This window comes from Nesoenas mayeri (assembly GCF_963082525.1).
Source record: "Nesoenas mayeri genome assembly, chromosome: 3".
In the NCBI taxonomy this organism is placed as follows: Eukaryota; Metazoa; Chordata; class Aves; order Columbiformes; family Columbidae; genus Nesoenas; species Nesoenas mayeri.
The window spans coordinates 3718602-3735714 of record NC_137544.1 but is presented as its reverse complement, the minus strand read 5'-3'; the positions used below and the strand labels follow the sequence as shown (position 1 = coordinate 3735714).

The 17113-nt window shown below is 45.6% G+C and overlaps 1 protein-coding gene across 1 annotated transcript; it reads right to left on the bottom strand.

Moving 5' to 3' along the window:
* Positions 1-11414: 11414 nt before the first annotated feature.
* Positions 11415-16580, bottom strand: LOC308039148 (L-threonine 3-dehydrogenase, mitochondrial; the record flags this gene model as incomplete). The annotated part of the gene is made up of 8 exons (XM_080342232.1): positions 11415-11554; positions 11789-12058; positions 12819-12909; positions 13702-13874; positions 13963-14112; positions 14664-14734; positions 15705-15747; positions 16397-16580. The coding sequence occupies 8 exons, from the start codon at positions 16578-16580 to the stop codon at positions 11415-11417; spliced, it is 1122 nt and encodes a 373-aa protein (XP_080198358.1).
* Positions 16581-17113: the final 533 nt, after the last annotated feature.

Here is a 17113-nt window from a genome sequence, read left to right as displayed (position 1 = left end):
ACACCAAACTCAATCTCCCTGTCCTTTCTCCAGCTTCACCTACAAATGAAGACAATAAGATCCTGCTTCTCTCCACCTTTTCTCAGACCTATAGTGAGCTTTCCCCATGCCCATCTCTTTCAAGTACACCAGGGTTTGCATGTGGGAGAGCCCCTCTTGCTTCTCTAAGCAGAGGTCTCTCCCAGGGTGGGTTTTACAGTCCCCTGACCCCATCAAAATCCACACCGTGGTCCCTGTGGGCTAGGACACCTGTGGAAGCATCTTTGGGACCTCTGCATTGAGGAAGGTGAAACCAGGAAACATAACAGCAGAGACAATGTGGAGAAGGGAGCATCCCCAAGGCAAACCCGGGGGACCAAGCCAGGAGGCACCTTGAGGGAGGTTTAGGAGAGGGGTGGTGCTGTCACGAGGATGAAGACGTTTAAGCAGGTATTAGCAGACCACAAGAGCAAGGACAGTCTGTTGGAAAACAAGACATTTATTTGCAAAGATGTGCTTGGTTCCCTCCTGAGCAGGCTTGTCCCCCATGGGGGTGGCAGCAGCAGCACAAGGACTCAATGTGGGGCTCAGCCCCCCAACCTCCTTCACCTGGCTGTCCTCTGCTCCTGCTCCAGCTCCTCTGCCAGGCTCCCACCAGTAGATGGCAAGACAAGCCCACATAGAATCATAAAATCATAGAATCACAAAATAGTTTGGGTGGGAAGGGACATTCAGAGCTCATCCAGTGCCACCCCTGCCATGAGCAGGGACATCTTCACCAGCTCAGGTTGCTCAGAGCCCCGTCCAGCCTGGCCTGGGATGTCTCCAGGGATGGTTCATCCACCACTTCTCTGGTCAACCTGGGCCAGGCTCTCACCACCCTCAGCACAAACCATTTCTTCCCCACATCTAGTCTGAATGTCCCCTCTTTCAGTTTAAAACCATCACCCCTTGTCCTATCGCAACAGGCAGGAAAGTTAACAAGAACGTAATAAACATTATTTTTTCACTCATTTTACAGTGGAGAGTGTTGGGAGTGGGAAGAAATATTGAAAAATCTTCCTAACAAAAGCTTTATCTGTTTTGCCCTCCCTTTGCACTCCCTGCAAGGGAGAGAGGATGGAAGGCACAACCAGTGCTGCAGCTGATGTGTGTGGTGGAGCTGGGACACTGCGTATGGTTCCTTTTTGGGAAGAACATCTGGCAGAGAGCTCTGACCACCCCAAGTCCCAGAACCCCCCTGAGAAGAGCTCAAATCCTCGTGTTCTTTCTAGATAGCATTTTCATGGGAACTTAAAATGTCATGTCCTCCTCCTCCCATTTATTTGCCTTCCTCTCTGTGTTCCTCATTGCACACCCGTTTCAGCTGTGGTCACCTCCAGGAATCCCCAGTGTCCAGGCTATGTGGGGCCTCCTCACCTTCTCCACTTTATGTTCCCCACTGAGTATTGAATGGTTGACACAGGGAGACACAGGACAGATGGAAGAAGACCCTGTAGGAAGAAGGGATGGGGAGACTGTGATTACCATGTTTCTACCAAATGAGATGGCAGGTGGATTCACACCAGGGTCATGTCTGAGCCCCAGAAGGGCCCATCGAGAGTGATCTAATGGCGGTGGGTTGCAGCCCCCTCCTTCTTAGGTTCCCAGCCTGCTGATGCCTTTTTCCTCCTGTGCACAGAGCAATTGCCCTTCCCCATTGTCAAGGGTTTAGATTGCGGGGTGACAATAAAACCCTGGCAGATGTATTGTTAACCCCCTCTCACCCCCACTTCCCCCTTTTGCCCCTCCCTCTCCCCCCTTCCCACTCAGGACAGGCGATGGGGAGGGAAAGAAGGACAGAGAGAAGAGAGTTGGAAAAAATTAAAGATGTTTTACTAATGCTACTGATAAGAATAGAGAAAATAATACAAAATGTACAAAACCAATCTTGAAAGTCTCAGCAACTGCAGAGCCGGCAACCAAAGTCCTGGACTGGACTCTGCAGCCAATGGAACTGGATTCAGTCTCTCACTGGGCCTTAGTTTGCAGGGGCGACTCGCAAGGTCCTCTCCTAATGTCGGCCATAAGCAGAAGGGAAAAGGCAAAAAAGGAATGAGATCCTCGTGATCTCCCACTTTTATAGGAAGTATTCACATGAATGGAATGTTATACACAGTTGGTAAGTTTCTTGGTCACTTGTTTCTCGTTGCCCCTCTCACGAGATGTCCATCCATGCTTATCAATAAGTTTGCATTCCATTGCTAGGTTTACCAAAATATGTGTCTGGTTCTCCAGGAAAATGCAGTTAATATGAAGCTTTAGCTGACAGGCAAATTCACTAAAAGAGAAACTTGTTTTTAACAAAACCAGGACACCCATCAGAACCCCCTTCACCGCAGGGGCTGTAGCTCTATTGCAACCTCTGGAGAGTAGAAACCCCTCCAAACTTCCTTGGACACTTGCACAGACCCACTGTTTGGATGGAGCCACCGTGTGTCACCAGGAACCGAGGTACAAACGCTTCCATGCAATGAAGATCTTGCTGGCCCCACTCTCCCAATGCCTGCGGACCTGTGCGGGTCACTGGAAGGAATATGTGCCTGGAGATGGGTGGAAAACATCCACCTCTCTCTCCCAAAGGTTCAGAGTTCTCTTGGGCAAATGTGCTGGCTGCTGTTGCCTGGTGGGGAGGCAGGGGGTGGAAAATCTGGTCCTGGCGCTGATCCCGGGACACGCAGCCAACAGAGCAAATACCCCTGGGCAGCCACAGGTCATCAGCAGCTCAAACATTTGCTCTAGTGTCTAGAGTGTGTCTCGAGTGAGACTCTGCTGCTCTTGCACAATGGATGGAGCGGTTATTCCACCTGGCAAGAACACAGAATGGCTGAGGGTCAGTCACAGGAAGAAATAAAGGTGTTGCTGCTTTCTGGGAAGCTCACCAGCCAGCAGAGAAAGCAACTGAGCAGATCTCTGAGAACATCCCCATTCCCTCACTATAAAAAGGACACTGAGGTGCTGGAGCAAGTTTGAAGAAGGGGCTGGAGCACAAGTGTGATGGAGCGGCTGAGGGACCTGGGGGGTTCAGCTGGAGAACAGGAGCTGAGGGGAGACCTTCTGATCTCTGACCTGCCTGAAAGGAGCTTGGAGCCAGGGAAGTCGGGCTCTGCTCCCCAGGAACAAGCGCCAGGAGCAGAGGAAACGGCCTCAAGTTGCACCAGGGGAGGTTGAGGTTGGATGTGGGGAACAATTTCTTCCCCAAAGGGCTGTGGGGCATTGGAACAGGCTGCCCAGGGCAGTGCTGGAGTCACCATCCCTGGAGGTGTCTAGAAGATGCGGAGATCATGTTCTCAGGGACATGGGTTATTGGTAGATACAGGTTATTGTTGGAATCAATGATCCTGAGGGTCTCTTCCAACTGAAATGATTCCATGATTCTATGAAAAGGGCTGTGGGGCATTGGAACAGGCTGCCCAGGGCACTGCTGGAGTCACCATCCCTGGAGGGGTTGAACAGACACAGAGATGAGGTTCTTAGGGACATGGGTTAGTTCCAGTGTAAGGTTAATGGTTGGACTTGACAATCTTGAGGGTCTCTTCCAACCAACATGATTCTATGGCTCTATGAACCAGTCCTCTGTTTGGTGTCATCATGAGGCTTTGTAAGTCCTCTGCCGTTCATGAAGGAGGAGATATTCAGGGACAAAGTTCTGAAATAAGTTGTGCCATAGTGCAAATCAAGGGCTGAATCTTAACTGTTGTGTGTGCAGAGCTCATGTCCACAGGGAAGTCTGTACATGCGATGCAAGGACGGGGGACACGCTGAGTTCCCAGTGAGCACTGGGGTCCTGTTGGTCCTGGCAAGAGCTCAGATTTTGACAGAGTCCACTTTCTACCCCCATGCTGGATACAGACCCCTCCGGTCCCCATCAGCACACACCAGCAGTAGCAGCTCCTCCAGGTAGGCTGCTTTGTGGGCTGGTAGGGGAACCAGAAGAGCACAGAATCACAGTATAATTTGGATTGGAAGGGACCTTCAAAGGTCATCTAGTCCAACACCTCTGCAATGAGCAGAGACATCTTCATACAGCTCAGGTTGCTCAGAGCCCCATCATCAGCTGTCCTGGGCTTGGATGAGCAGCATCTGCACCTCATTGACTCCTTCTCCTCCTTCCCTTAGCACTAGTAGAGATGGCTGTTGCCTGATCGTGAATTTTCTTGTTGTCGTTATATATGTCAGGTTTCATAACACCTTCAAGTGGAGCAGAGTTTGCAGGAGGAATTTGGGGTTATTCCCAGTTTCCAAAGCACGTTTAGCTTCAGCACGGTCAGCTGTGACCCCTATTAGGCCCTGTGACAACTTAAACCTGCCTAACCCACACATAACCATGGGAAAAAAAACAGGTCAATGTGGAAGGAGAGCTGACATAAAAAGGGAATAATACAAAGAAGGGGAAATTGCTCATTTATTGGCCTTTGTATACCCTAAAGGAAAGTGCAACAGGGAAGAGAATGGAGGGACACGTGAGAGTCCTGGACTGAGGCAGAGGGAGGTGGGATCTATGTGCAAAAGGAACATTTTTTATTAGATCGTTAAGACACTCATGTTAATCAGCTGCAAGACACAAATCCATACCAAGCCAGGTTTCCCTAGTGCTGGAGCTCAATACAACACTTATTCCATGAAACAGCACCCTTGGGGTGGTGTTTCTGTGTAACTGAAGGCACTCAGGCAGTCTATGGTGAGCTCGCTATAGGACACTCTACACAAAACATCATTTTAGCGGTTTATCACAATTTAGGAAATGTTAGCAGGTCATATCAGAGGGATAACAGTGTAAATCCTGTGTTTACCAAAGGAATGTATGAATATTGCTGTGGCCTTAGAGTGGAAACCTGTGAGTCCACTAAAGTAAGCAAGATAATAAAAACATAAACAGTGATTATAAATAAAATAGTAATAAAATATGAGATCACTTCACTTTTTAAATCAGATACAGAGTTCTGGGCTCAAACTGTTCATATTCATTTTCAGAATATTATTTTTTCCTTAAAATTATAAGAGAAAATCAGGGGTTGTTTCTAAACCTCACAGTCCTGCAGAATAACGAGGCTCCGTGCAGGTTTTTGAAAATGCACCAAATCTCGTGAATCTTGGGCTTCAGATGTGAAGAGCTGGCAGCTCCTGTTGAAGGGGAAGTGAATGGAACGGTAAGTGAACAAACGCTGGACTTTGCTTTGTTTAATCTGACACGTTGCTTTGATAACAGTTCTGCTGATGACGGGCACCACAGAAAGGCTGGAGAGATGAAGGACCTATTGCACCAACCAGGTGAGGAGAGATTGTCCTTGCAGCAAAGCTCCCTCCCTGCCAAAAAACGATCGGTTCGCTGGTGTCCTTGGAGCTGCACTTGGACACCCCCTGCCAAGAACCTCTTTGCTGAGGATTGGTCTGAATGTCATCCCACCCATCCAGCAATGCGCTGTGACCTCACTGCAGGAGGGAAATCCTGGGAGATCACGGTCCCAGCCCTTTTCTTCAGGCAAGGAATCACAGAATCATAGAATAGTTTGGGTTGAAGGGACCTTCAACGCTCATGCAGTGCCCCCCCTGCCATGAGCAGGGACATCTTCACAGCTCAGGTTGCTCAGAGCCCCGTCCAGCCTGGCCTGGGATGTCTCCAGGGATGGTTCATCCACCACCTCTCTGGCCAACCTGGGACCCGCTCTCACCACCCTCAGTGTAAACAATTTCACACAGTCACACACAGTCACAGAGTATGTTTGGGATTGGAAGGGACCTCAAAAGATCATCTAGTCCAATCCCCCTGCTGGAGCAGGAACACCCAGGTGAGGTTGCACAGGAACATGTCCAGGCGGGTTTTGAATGTCTGCAGAGAAGGAGACTCCACAACCCCCCTGGGCAGCCTGGGCCAGGCTCTGCCACCCTCACTGAGAAGAAGTTTCTTCTCAAATTTAAGTGGAACCTCTTGTGTTCCAGCTTGATACCATTACCCCTTGTCCTATCAATGTTTGCCACCGAGAAGAGCCTGGCTCCATCCTCGTGGCACTCACCCTTTATATATTTATAAACATTGAAATAAGGTCCCCCCTTAGTCTCCTCTTCTCCAAACTAAAGAGACCCAGCTCCCTCAGCCTTTCCTCATAAGGGAGATGCTCCACTCCCTTAATAATCTTCATTGCCCTACGCTGGACCCTCTCCAGCAGTTCCCTGTCCTTCTTGAACTCTTCCCCACATCTAGTCTGAATGTCCCCTCTTTCAGTTTAAAACCATCACCCCTTGTCCTATCACAACAGGCCCTGCTCAAAAGTCTGTCCCCATCTCTCTTATCAGCCCCTTTTAAGTACAGAAAGGCCACAATAAGGTCTCCCTGGAGCCTTCTTTGCCTGCAGGAGCTCCCAGAGAGGTCTTGGTGGGCCCTCAGACCAGCCGGAGAACCTCACACCTCTGTTGGTTGGATGAGAGACAAACGAGGTGTGACCACAGGGTGGCCAGAGGGACAGGGAAGCTGAACAGAAATATTGACTGGTTTGTAGGACTTTGCTTCGCAGCATCTACACGGTGTCAGAAGAAATACCATCCTGCACTTTAAATCTTTTCTGTTGTGGGGACCCACCTGATGGGGAGAAGGCAGCACGGTGTGCAGGTGACACTCAGCTGTTTATATTCTTTTAGAAAGAAGATGAAATCCCCTCAAAGCTGAGTGCTAACATGTGCTGCACCTTCTCAGGAGCTTCAGTTTGCTCCTCAGGGAGACTGCACAGGGATCATAGAAAATACATCTACTGGAAGATATTAAATGCACAGAAGCAACCTCTGGGTCAGGATGGATGATGGTTGCACTGGACAACCCACGCTCTCAGTTTTACCAAACCATTGGCTTGAATTTTCAAAAATTCACACATAATCTCTGCCAGCTTGAAGGAAAATGTCCTAAATTGCTCCCAATTGCCCACTCCTGCCTCATCTGGGTGTTCCTGCTCCAGCAGGGGGATTGGACTGGATGATCTTTTGAGGTCCCTTCCAATCCCTGACATTCTGTGATTTAAGGTCTGCAAGGGCACTGCTGAAGCATAAATGTCTTTTGAATCCCATCTCTGCCGGTGTAAGCTGCACGTGCCAAGTCTCTCAGCTGCTGTATGGAGTTACGGTCGTTTTTAAACACCTGGGTTCATTCCAGAAGCTGTGAAGAGGTTGATATCATCCCAGCCATCCCGGTGTCTAAACACCTTCTAAACCCTTCCAGGGATGGTGACTCCAGCACTGCCCTGGGCAGCCTGTTCCAATGCCCCACAGCCCTTTGGGGAAGAAATTGTTCCCCACATCCAACCTCAACCTCCCCTGGCGCAACTTGAGGCCGTTTCCTCTGCTCCTGGCGCTTGTTCCTGGGGAGCAGAGCCCGACCCCCCTGGCTCCAAGCTCCTTTCAGGCAGTTCAGAGATCAGAAGGTCTCCCCTCCGCTCCTGTTCTCCAGCTGAACCCCCCAGGTCCCTCAGCCGCTCCCATCACACTTGTGCTCCAGCCCCTCACCAGCTCCGTTCCCTTCTCTCCACTCACTCCAGCACCTCAGGGGCTTTCCTGGCATGAGGGACCCAAAACTGACCCCAGGATTTGCAGTTTGGCCTCACCAGGTCCCAGCACAGGGACGGTCACTGGGCCTGTTGGCCACACTGTTCCTGATACAAGCCAGGACACTGGTGGCCTCTTGGCCATCTGGGCACACACTGGCTCATCTTCAGCCGCTGTCACCAACACCACCAGGTCCTTTTCCACTGGGCACTTTCCAGACGCTCTTCCCTGAGCCTGCAGCGTTCATGGGGTTGTTGTGACACAAGAGCAGGATCTGGCATTTGGCCTTGTTGAACCACATACAATTGGCCTCAGCCCATCGATCCAGCTGGTCCAGATCCCTCTGTATGGCCATCCTGTCCTCCAGCAGATCAACACTCCCACCCAACTTGGCGCCATCTGCAAACTTACTAAGGGTGCCCTCAATCCCCTCATCCAGATCATTGATAAAGAGATGGAACAGATCTGGTCCCTGGGGACACCACTTGTGACCAGCCACCAACTGGATTTGACTCCATTTACCAGAAGTTATGGTCTGTTCGAGCCTGACCTTGTTCTGAGGTGCAAAAGGGAGGATTTTCCAAAAGCACAGAGGTTATTTGTGCACAGCCCTTGCAACGTTTTGCTCTTCTTTACCTCCCTCTGGTATCTTAAGCAGCCAACAGTGGAAAGCAGCTGTATGGGCTTCAACCAAGGAATGAAGTTTAACATTTTAGGAATTAGTCACCGCAACAGGACCCAGACCCGAGCAGGATTTGCATTTCTATCCCAGGCTTGGGCGGAGATTTTCGGCATGATGGAAATATTTGAAACTCAACCTTTTTGGACCGCTGCCATCTACAAGCACGGCCCGGCAGCTCACTGAAGATTAAGGGGCAACCACGTTGTATCCGCCCGTGAGCAACTGGAATAATCAGCAAGTAGTTAAATATACACACAAATATCTGAGAGTCACCGCCCAGACTGGGGAACAGGGGGTGGCTGTAGCTTTTTGTGTGTCTCAAATCCCACGGCTGAAGAAAAGGCTTCGGCACCAACCAGCATCCTTCATCACTGCTCCAACCTGCCCTAAGCAAGGACGACAAAACAAGATATATCCGCAAGGGATTTTATTAAAGTAGGCAACACCCACAACTTACAACATCTGAAGAAAAATATTCTGAACATCTTTTTTGTTGTTTGTTTTCCTGAATAGGTAATTTAACAGCTACAGTGCTCAAATATCATGAGAAGTCTCTGCCCAGAAGTCCAACTTCAATTGGTAGCAAAAGTTATATGTGTACCGCATCAAATGGGTTTAACACAGAAAATACTGTAACATAGTTACAACAGAAGTTAATGGGGAAGATATGGGGAAAAAAAACCCACATGCATCACTGGTCACAGGTTGAAAACCAGAATTTCAAACAGGACTCAGACCATGCAGACATCTCTGACCATATTCCCTATCACCACATCATTACCTCCAATGGCTCTCTATTGCAATATGGCTTATTTCAGATGTTGCGACATATAAGTTTCTTAAATGGCTGCTCCTAAATGGAGCCAGCAACTTTTGGCAGAAAAAACACGACAACAACAAGAAAACGCGTTTGAAATGCCGTTGGTTTGAATTTCACCTTCGCTATAACACCTTATCCAGAGCTTTTGTGCAACAAAGTGCGTATCGGAAGAAAGAACATTTTTGCTCTTCACTCCCGAGTGTTCACTGAACAAGGAACAGAGAACAGACCCCATGACTTTGAGTGAAGCAAAGAAATGGAGTGAGACCCATCAACAATGCTTTATTTTACACGTCTCGTGGAACAAAGGCAATGAGGAGTCCCCAGGGTCTGACTTAGGAGAGATGGGAACGGACAAGACGCTTCAGCTCGTATTAAAGCCTCGTCATCATAGAATTAATGGTTCACCAGGAGATAATTCTGGTTTGGCAGGGCAGAGGACATAACCTGAGCCAGTTTTAACTTGGAGGGCCAACTTTGCTGGCCCGTTGGGCCAAATCGTACCCTTGAACAATGTGATAGTTACAACAGCAGCCAACGTTTGAAAACTCGTCTTTTCAGAAATGTAAACAATATTCTTTAAAAGGTTTCAACAACAGGCCACAACCTTAGAGGTTTCTGAGCTTAAATACCTGGGAAACGCGTAGTGCACCAACAATAAGTACAAAACCAAGAGGTGTAAGTTTACCAAATGTTTAAAATAACTGAGTTTCACCACAGAATCTTCATTTGAAGGCTACTTTCATGAGAAAACGTATTCCCTGCGGCACGTAGACTCCTTCACAACAAGACAGAAATCTGGTGATGGGAGTTATCGCCTCGCTGATGAAACCCCGCAGGGTTACGGAGAGCAGAACAGACTCGCACCTGCCAAAGCATCATCACAGAAAATATAGAAAACACGTTGTAGGCAAGAAAAAGACTTGAACATGTTTAGCTACACATAGTTTGGAGTATACAAGACCAAAAAAAAAAAGAGATGGAGGGATTCATATAGGGAATTTCCAGTCATTTTGAAAAAGAAAGGTATTTTTTTCTTTGAAAAGAACATAAAATCAAAGTTCCCAGATGCTCAAGGCCTGCTATTGCTAGAGCAACCCATGGCTCAGATTCATATCCATGTAAACTGATAGTTTACCTAAAATGGCTTTCCTGTCTCTCTCTCCAGTTTGTCACTTCTCAAAGTCTCTTAAGCAGCTTTTGAACAGACATTCTCTTCCTCGCATGCATCTACTCAGACTCCCTTGTTAATCCCAGAATCTCCTGTGCGTGAAACTCAACGAGCAGAACAGCCCTTAACTGTAGCTAGAAGGCAGTTTCAGCTTCTGGATTCCTCTCTAAAGAATAAAAGCGTATGACGGTTACACATAAATAGCAGCTACAAATACACTTACAGTGCACATGGAAAATGTAGCGAGCACAAACACATTTTAAAGGCTGACTTTACCGTAAGGCTCCATCATCAGCCCGCCTTTAAAACTTGTTCCCGGCATGATAGCATCGTGTCAAATAATTGGCATAAGCGAAAGTAGTGCTAATTAACAATAGAGTCACACCTGGGCATTGTCTTCTTGAAATATGTCCCAGATTCACATACAAGCAATAGTCCTTCGGATTTCAGACCTACCTCTGAGGTTAAACTGAAGGCAGCAGCACTTCCAAAGAACAGGACAAAGCTTAATTTGTAAACCCTGTTTTTTTAAAGCATAATGAACATTCAGGTCCTGCTCCCCTTCACATTTATAAGCATTATATGAATAGCGCTGCTTTGTGTACCCTATGTATACAAAAAAGTGTATGTTTGTACAGCACTATATATATATACAGATGTATATATACAAATATGAACTATTAACCAAAGTTTGACTTTAAACCAGAATTGCAACAACATTTTGGAAACATGAAGTAACTCTCCTGATCTCTCTTTTGTAAGCAAAGAGTAGAAAGGATCATATCTTACTATGATCCACCGGGAAAATAAAAAACCTATTGGTAACTTTGTGGGATATGCCCAAAACATCAGGTTTGACAATATTGCCCCATGATGTTTGCTGAGGAACAGGCAGCAGGAATGACCAGACAGTCATCAGCCAGGAATAAGTGCTTTTTTTCTCTTCTTTTCTAGCTGCTTAAGTGTGAAAATTGAAGAATTCTGTGTTTGCCATCAATGCTCTGCTTGGAAACAGTACCAAGTGATGTTTATCTAACAGCACGTTCCAGCTACAGTATGTTTCTGCCCAACTCTATTGCTACTTATAAAACAAAATACTAATTGACATGCTCTAAGACTCAGAAAATTACAAACTAATTTAGCCATTTCTTCCTAGTCCTCAGCGGAAATCCGTAAACATCTTAGAAAGTATTTCAGTTAGCTTGAGCAATCCTGGAGTCAGACCCGAGGAAGTTAAACATTGTTGTCACCAACTCCGGGAGATCGTAATCGTGTTTCCAACCCCAGTCCCTCCGGGCGTTCCTGTCGTCAAAGTTCATCGGCCAGCTGTCAGCTGCAGTGAAAAGAGAGAAGAAACACGGAGCATGAGGTTTAAGAAAAATCCCTTTAAAATTTAAAATGTATTATCGTCGGTTATTTAAACTATTTCATACTCAAGCTGAATTGCAAAATGTAAGATCTGAAGCGCACAGGAGCGATTTGCAAGTGCCTAAAAGGAAAAGAAACGTCGTTTTTCCCTTAATGTACAGCAATCTAATGCTTTTTCTCACCCACTACTGGTACTAACCTATGGTCTGCCTGACATCATCCACCTTGTAGGTCACCTGCAGCTCAGGAACGTGTTTCTGCACCTCTTGGGCCAGCTCTTCAGGGGTGAAGCTCATGGCACTGATGTTGTATGTCCTCATGCTCAGCGTCTCTGCGGGTGCCTCCATGACCTCCAGAGTGGCCTTCAGACAGTCGTCAATATACATCATAGGGAGACGAGTGTCTGGCTTCAGGTTGCATTGAAATTTGCCAGTTTTTATGGCATCGTGGAAAATCTGGACAGCGTAATCTGCAGAAAAGTACAATGGATGCATGTGCTCGTCTGCCTCAGCATGTTGTTTGCTTCATGGCAGTCAACAATCCTCAAATCACCTCCAAAGTCTCCAGCCTGAAGTCTGGCAGCAGAACTGTGTATGATTTACATGGTAAAAGCAATCCCGAACATTCTAGCGTTCGCACGCTGCAGCAAGACAGCAGGCTTCAGAACATTTTTAAAAGAAATGATCATGGAATCACAGAATCATTTTGGTTGGAAGAGATCCTGAAGATCATCAAGCCCAACCGTTAACCCAACACTGTCACTAAACCATGTCGCTAAGAACCTCATCTCCATGTCTTTTAAGCTCCTCCAGAGATGGTGACTCCACCACTGCTCTGGGCAGCCTGTTCCAATGCCCAACAGCCCTTTCTCTGAATAAACTGTCCCGAATACCCAAACTACACCTCCCTTGGTGCAACTTGGGGCCATTTCTTCTCATCCTAAAGATATCAAAGCTTAAGCACCCAGGGAAAGAAATTCTAAGGGCACTGGAGGATGCTCAGAGGTCAACTCAATGAGTGTAATGAATCCAAAATCTCTCAGATGCTGTTGAAATGTTAAGGTTACCAAATTATACCCTAGGCTGGAGTGGACAAAAGTGTTGTTGTAACACTGTTGAAATAGCATCTCCACATTGATGCTCTACATTGCCATAGATTAAATTTCTCCAATGATTGTGCTGGCTTATGTTCTTGCTTGCAATGCTGCGAAATATGCACCAGTCGCTTACCAGTTGTTCCCCCACCGGGCTGCGAGTCTGCGGATATAATTCCTGGGTATCTCAGGCAGCGAAAGTCCAGGCCGTACCGGTAATGGTAATACTGTAAGAGAGGAGAGAAACACAGTTTCACACATCAAGACATGGCTACACAGTTCATTGGTTTCACAGGAAAAATATGCCACTAGATGATCCAACAGAGATGAAAGAAGAAGAACTAGTGAACTTCATTGCTTGCTGAGTAGCTGAGCATTCTGCTTGCCCTTTTCTAATGTTCATCCACAATGGCAGACATTGATTCTTGATATAGATTTGGCTTCTAAGATAGGATCCAGATCTAGCTCAGTTCAGAAACTGAAAATCCCTAAGTTGGTGAAGACATCTCAGGTTAATAAAGTCTTCAGACCTGCCACTGGCCTTCAGAAATTAAAAGTGTGAGGAAACGATACGCAAAAAATATCCACTCTAACAATGTTACATTTTTAAAAAACTACAAAGCTGAGAGGTTGTGCATGTACAGATTCCCATGGCTTTGTCTTCAGAGTGCTTTCTAATTTTGGGGGCAAAAGTTGTCATTGTCTAGCATGCTTTAGCAAGGCTTTGTGCACTGCCGTTGATGCAAAATCATATTGGTAGATAAGGCAGAGAAGCCAAAGTCAACCAGGAAAAGAAATGATGTTGAAAGTCAGATGTTTGCCAGCTTCCAATGTTTGTACTTTTTCCAACAAAACTCAAAAGATTATTTGTCCTTAAAAGCTGCCTCAGATTACTACTGAGTATTAAAGCCTGAGGGAAGGAAAGAATGGGGAAAAAACACCGCAGTGAGGAATCTTCCAAAAACAATGAAGTTCTCCCAGAACTTTCATGAAATAAATAAAAGTAAAAGGATTCTCACCTCTCCCATGAGCTCAGCATGAACCTTGGAGACTCCATAGATTGTCCTTGGTCTCTGAATGCAGAGATCAGGAGTTGGATCTCGAGGAGATGTGGGTCCAAAGGCTCCAATAGTGCTTGGAACAAAGAGTCTCAAATTATGCTCAGCTGCAATGTCCAGAACGTTGTGTAAACCTGGAACAAACAACGGCATTTATAATAAATACACCGCATTTTCTCAAGCCTCTGCAGGAGCCTTGAATTTGAAACCCTTGTCACATACCGGTAATATTTACAGCTCTGGCCAAAGGGACGTTTGCTTCTCCAACAGCACTGAGCAACACGCTATAGTGGAAGAGCCAAGTTATCCGATTATTCACCACTATCTCACGTAAATTCTTGTAATCCAAGATATCCGCGTAGATAAAAGGACCTGGAAGAAATGGAAGCAGCAGGAAACTGAATGCCAAAAAGAATGGATGTATGGAAAAATTCTAGATGGAATTCAACTTGCTGCTTCTTGACCATACCTCTATTGAGGATTTAACTGCACAGTAGATGTGAATTGAACAGCATTTGTCAATAAATTAGCAAATAATCAGGAAAAATGAAGGGAAACTGCTGCCTTTACCTAACCTAATCTACATCCATTTTATAATAATAATTGTCAGAGAATGGAAAAACAGCGCACAAATTTAAATTCCAGCTTGTTCCCTCCAAAACAATAAAAGCATCACTTTTTACAGCAGGAGCACAATAGCCAAGCGCAACTTGACTCAGGTAATTATTGTGGTTAACAAGGTGGCAAAGAGACGGTGAAAAATGCAAAAAACAGTATTTGGGAAAATAACTGACAGGAGAAATCAATGTCTTGGCAAGATTTCGAAGCGGCAAGGCATTATCCAGAAGTTTCCAATAGCAACTCATTCAGTTTAATGCACGCATCATTTAGACTTTGGTAATTAGCCGATCAGCATCACTTACCACTATAAAAAACATTATCCGCAGGCTTTCTAATGTCAGACAAGATCACGTTGTTCCTTCCAAAGCGTTTCCTGCATAAAAATACCCACACGGTACAATGAGTCCACAGTCTCCAAGATCATTCATAAGTTGCTATGCTGCTATTTTGTTTTGCAGGGGCAATATCAGAAGAACAATAATTTCCACATTGAAATCAGCCATTGAAGAAAAAGAAAACCACTCTAAAATATGTCAATATAGCATCTTAGAAATTAGGTGTGGATACGGATGATATGGACCAGGGAGAGCTCTCAGAGCATTTTACATTTCTGGAAAAGATACCATGAAAAAATAAGGTAACTGTGTATGTGAGGCAGGAGAACAGAAAGAGCCAGAAGAAATGTAGTTTTGATTTATTCCTTTTGCTGCACCAGTTCCTCGTTCACCAAATCGTGACAACTCCTTGTATCCTAATCTTTATTTTTGTTTGTGCTTTACTGAATAGGGCACCTTATTCCTGAAGTTATTTAAATGAAATGATCAGAGAGATGTAAGTCTGAAGTTGCAAAGCCCAACAGTGGAGTAATGAGTAAAGGACTATTTTTTTCAATATGATGCTTGTAGTTTTGTTCTTTTCTATAGAACCTGCATAAAGTTACAGATTTGTCTCTCTATTGAGCGCTCAAAATCAGCTTTATCTGGCTAGATCAAAAAAGCGAAAAGGAAAACTGACCATCCTCTGAGGATTCAGATGCTCAAAACTTCCTTTTAACTAGAAGCAAATCGAACTCAGCAGCAAGAATTGGGTTATTTTAGGAATTGCGACCAATGTACATAAAAAAAGTACATCAGCGAACCCAAAAAAAACACAGGAGTAAAATCTAAAAAGACTGAAATTTTAAAGTATTTTACAAAACCAAGAGGTAAAAAAAAAAACAAACAAAATCTGAAATTGTCACTAGGATTCTTTTAAAAATAACCTTCCTGAAAATTATTGCTTCTCAAAGTTACGGCTAAAGCTTGAACATCTCACCAATAGTGAATCAAAGAAGCATGACATACCGCAGAAGTTTAGCAAGTCCCACTCCAAGCTGGCCAAGACCACCTAAAAGGCAACACACAAGAGCTAAAAATCAGAGGAAAAGTGATATCAAGACACAGATTTCCATTATTATATGTATCACATCAGAAATGAGTACTATTTTTTTAGCGAGTCAAAAAGTTTTTATATTCTCAATAAAAACCCTATGAACTGGTTTAAGTAGATTTCTGGAATGAAATATTACAGAATCCCAGAATGTCAGGGGTTGGAAGGGCCCTGGAAAGCTCATCCAGTGCAATCCCCCCATGGAGCAGGAACACCCAGATGAGGTTACACAGGAAGGTGTCCAGGCAGGTTGGAATGTCTGCAGAGAAGGAGACTCCACAACCTCCCTGGGCAGCCTGGGCCAGGCTCTGCCACCCTCACCCCAAACAAGTTGCTTGTCAAATTTAAGTGGAACCTTTTGTGTTCCAGTTTGTACCCATTACCCCTTGTCCTATCATTGGTTGTCACCGAGAAGAGCCTGGCTCCATTCTTGTGACACTCACCCCTCATGTGGGTCTGTGATTCCGTTACCATAAGGGAAATATCATCACAATTAAAGAATATTTTGAGTACTTTTGCTTCCAGCATTCCGCTCACAAGGGAGGGAGGAGTGGGGGATTTGACTGAGAAGCTGGGGCAGGAAAACTGTTAAGACAGGAATGCTGACCTGTAATTAGCACACGAGGGTGATCAGACTCGGAGAAAGAAACGGAGTGAAAGCTCGCATCGGAGGTCACCTGGCGAGGAGAGACTCCGATGCACCGAACTGGCATGACGGGAATCCCACATCCGCAACCGGAGCTCTGGAGCAGCTGAGCGACAGCTCTGCTCACGTTTCGGACAATTGGCATCTTCCTCCTTCAAACACACTGTGGGAAAAGAGTGAAAAAGATTAGTCACATATGACTCAACCATATTAAATGTTTTAGACGCTCCCTGAGAAAACTCTGAAGGGTTTAAGAGAAGCGTGATGCAACCCAAGGCCAATCGGGAGCCACAGCTACTAGAAGCAGCTTGTGAAGTAACATGAATGTATCTACCAGAAGGAGCTTAAGAAAATATCCACAGTCCAGCGCCCAATATAATAAACAGTAAGAATATAGGTCAAGTTTAAGCTTTAAGTCATTTCAAGCACAAAAGACAACAAATGCACAGTTCAACAAGGTGAGCTGCTACAATTACACAGCTTCACTGCAGGTACTTTTTGACTTAAAAGTTTTGCAGACTGTCACAAATAAACCAACCCTTTTATATTGCATCAGCAACATGCCAAGGCAGAGGCAGCAGTAAATCTCTTTAAAGAGCACTGCTTTACTCAAACTTAATACACATGATGGACAGCAGCCGAGAAGCGAACAAAGGAAATGCAGTATTGACCCAGGAC